The 2,818-nt window shown below is 55.5% G+C and overlaps 1 protein-coding gene across 1 annotated transcript in view; it reads left to right on the top strand.

The window, feature by feature from the left end:
* The first annotated feature begins 1,996 nt into the window (after positions 1-1,996).
* The window catches only part of LOC129693320 (extracellular matrix protein 1-like), a 10,574-nt gene continuing 9,752 nt past the window's right edge, over positions 1,997-2,818 (top strand). The window contains exon 1 of the mRNA XM_055630166.1: positions 1,997-2,660. Coding sequence (XP_055486141.1) covers positions 2,606-2,660 — 55 coding nt within the window. The 5' untranslated portion in view covers positions 1,997-2,605. The remainder of the gene's footprint in view (positions 2,661-2,818) is intronic.

The raw sequence follows: 2,818 nt of genomic DNA, 5'->3' as shown, positions 1-2,818 counted from the left end.
CTGTACCTTCTTCCCGAAGGTAGCAGCGAGATGAGAGCGTTGCCAGGGTTTAGTTTCGAGATACAGCGCGGAAACAGGCCCTTCGGCCCACCGAGTCCGTGCCGACCAGCGATCCCCGCCCACTAACGCTATCCTACACACACACACACTGGGGACAATTTACAACTATACCCAAGCCAATTAACCTGCAAACCTGTACGTCTTTGGAGTGTGGGAGGAAACCGAAGATCTCGGAGAAAACCCACGGGGAGAACGTGCAAACTCCGTACAGACAGCAATCGGAGTTTGGGATCTCTGGCGCTGTGAGGCAGCAGCTCTACCCGCTGCGCCCAAGGTGGTGAGAGTCTCTGATGATGCTGGCTGTCTTTACGAGGTAGCGCCTGCTGTAGGTCCCCTCGATGGTGGGGAGTGTCCACCACCTCTCTGTCCAACTGATCGCTGTAAAACCTGACACAGTGGCGTCTCCGAGCCCGATGGAACAGGGGGAGAGGGGGGGGGGGGAGGGGGGGGAGAGAGTGGGAGAAGAGGGGGGGAGAGAGGGAGTGGTGGAAGAGTAGGGAGGGGAGGGGGGGGGGAGGGGGGGGGGGAGAGGGGAGGGAGGAGGGAGGGGAAGGGGAGGGGGGGAGGGGAGAGAGAGAGGAGAGTGGGGGTAAGTGGGAGAAAGTGGTAGAGTGGGGAAGGAGGTGTAGGTGTAGAAGTGGAAGAGGTTTAGGGGAGGGGGGGGAGGGAGGGAAGGGGTGGAAGGGGAAGAGAGAGGGGGGGGGGTGGGGGGGGGGAGAGGGGAGGGAGGGGAGAGAGAGGGGTGGGAGGGGGGGGGGGTGGGGTAAGTGGGAGAGAAGTGGAAGAGTGGGGAGGGAAGGGTAGGGGGAGTGGTGGAAGAGGGATAGGGGAAGGGGTGGAGGGAGGGAAGGGGGGGGGGTAGAGAGGGGGAGAGAGGGATGGAGTGGGAGGGGGAGGAGAGGGGTGAGGGAGTTGGAGAGGGGGAGGAGCGAAGGGAGGGGGAGAGAGGGAGAGATGGGGCACCACCTCCAGTTTAAATTCCATTTGGAATATTTTGGAGGAACAAGAAACCAAGAACCCTCGGCAGCCTGCGTACCACGTGTATACGGAGCGCGTGTGGTTGCAGTAACCGTTTCAATATCTAAAGGGGCTGCTGCCTTTGCACACCCACCGCCCTCATCTCTGGGCACCCTGTGCGTAGGGGAGAGAGGGGAGAGGGCCGAGGATGTCCTGGTCGGGGTCGCTCCTGGGCCTAGCCAAGATGGCCGCCCGCGAGTCACGGTGCCAGGCGGAAGAGGCCTCTGCCCGAGCCAAACGCACGCCCCTTGTCCAAGGTCACGTCCTGGCCCGGGTGGGGTTAGAGAGGGTCCACGGGTTCCCCAGGGGATTTCCAGGACCACTCCAGGAACTGGAATCCTTTCAAGAGAGAGCTAGATAGGGCTCTTAAAGACAGCGAGAGAGAGTCAGGGGATACGGGGGGAAGGCAAGAACGGGCCACACACACACACACACACACAGACACACACACACACACACACACACACAAACACAGTTTAAGAATAAGGGGTCGGCCATTTAGAACGGAGACGAGGAAACACTTTTTTCTCACAGAGAGTTGTGTGAGTCTGTGGAATTCTCTGCCTCAGGTGGAGGCCGGTTCTCCGGAAAGAATTATTTCAAGAGAAAGAGATAGATAGGGCTCTTAAAGACAGCAAGAGAGAGTCAGGGGATATGGGGAGAAGGCAGAAACTGATTGGGGATGATCAGCCGTAATCACAGTGAATGGCGGGTGCTGGCTCGAAGGGCCAAATGGCCTCCACTCCTGCACCTGTTGTCTATTGTCTAACAATGTCTGATTATAGATAGTCCGAGGGTCTCCAACGAGGTGGATGGGGAGACTCTAGTTGGTGAGAGGACGGTTCAGTTGCCTGATAACAGCCGGGAAGAAACTGCCCCTGAATCTGGAGGTGTGTGTGTTTTGGGCTGTTGGCCTTGCTGATTATAACCATATAACCATATAACAATTACAGCACGGAAACAGGCCATCTCGGCCCTACAAGTCCGTGCCGAACAAATTTTTTTTCCCCTTAGTCCCACCTGCCTGCACTCATACCATAACCCTCCATTCCCTTCTCATCCATATGCCTATCCAATTTATTTTAAAATGATACCAATGAACCTGCCTCCACCACTTCCACTGGGAGCTCATTCCACACCGCTACCACTCTCTGCGTAAAGAAGTTCCCCCTCATATTACCCCTAAACTTCTGTCCCTTAATTCTGAAGTCATGTCCTCTTGTTTGAATCTTCCCTATTATGAAATATGTAAGAATATTTCTTTGTTCTGTATTATCGTGGTGAGTTTGTTTCCATTTTACTAAACAGTTGATTTAAATTATTTTTGGCTAGTAAAAAAAAAAGGGGGGGAGATATGGTTCAGGCGTTTAGATTTAAAAGAGTGTTTAGATATCGGGCGGACTGTCCAAGGCGGAGGGGCAAAGTGAGTGGCTCTGTCCCCTCCCCTCGTGTGTATAAAGACACAGGTTGTCGGAGCGAGTCGTCTCTGGCACAGAGCGGGAGTGACCGGCTGTAGAGAAGGCACAGGATGTTCGGGAGAGTGTTTCTCGTTTGCTGTTTGGCCCTCTCCACTCTGGGACAGGGTAGGTACCGGGGCAGTTCTGGGGGCTTTGTGTCACAGAGTCGGGGAACAAAACCCCCACCGTGGATGGTCAGTCACAAGCGGGGAGACGGGCAGTGAGGAGGGAGAGCTCCCTCTGGTCCTCTTGTGCTCCTGGTCACAGGATTTAGAGTCATAGAG

This window comes from Leucoraja erinacea, unplaced genomic scaffold (genome assembly GCF_028641065.1).
Source record: "Leucoraja erinacea ecotype New England unplaced genomic scaffold, Leri_hhj_1 Leri_259S, whole genome shotgun sequence".
Taxonomy (NCBI): Eukaryota; Metazoa; Chordata; class Chondrichthyes; order Rajiformes; family Rajidae; genus Leucoraja; species Leucoraja erinaceus.
Note: the sequence above shows the minus strand (reverse complement) of the source record. Positions and strands in the feature narration are given on the sequence as shown.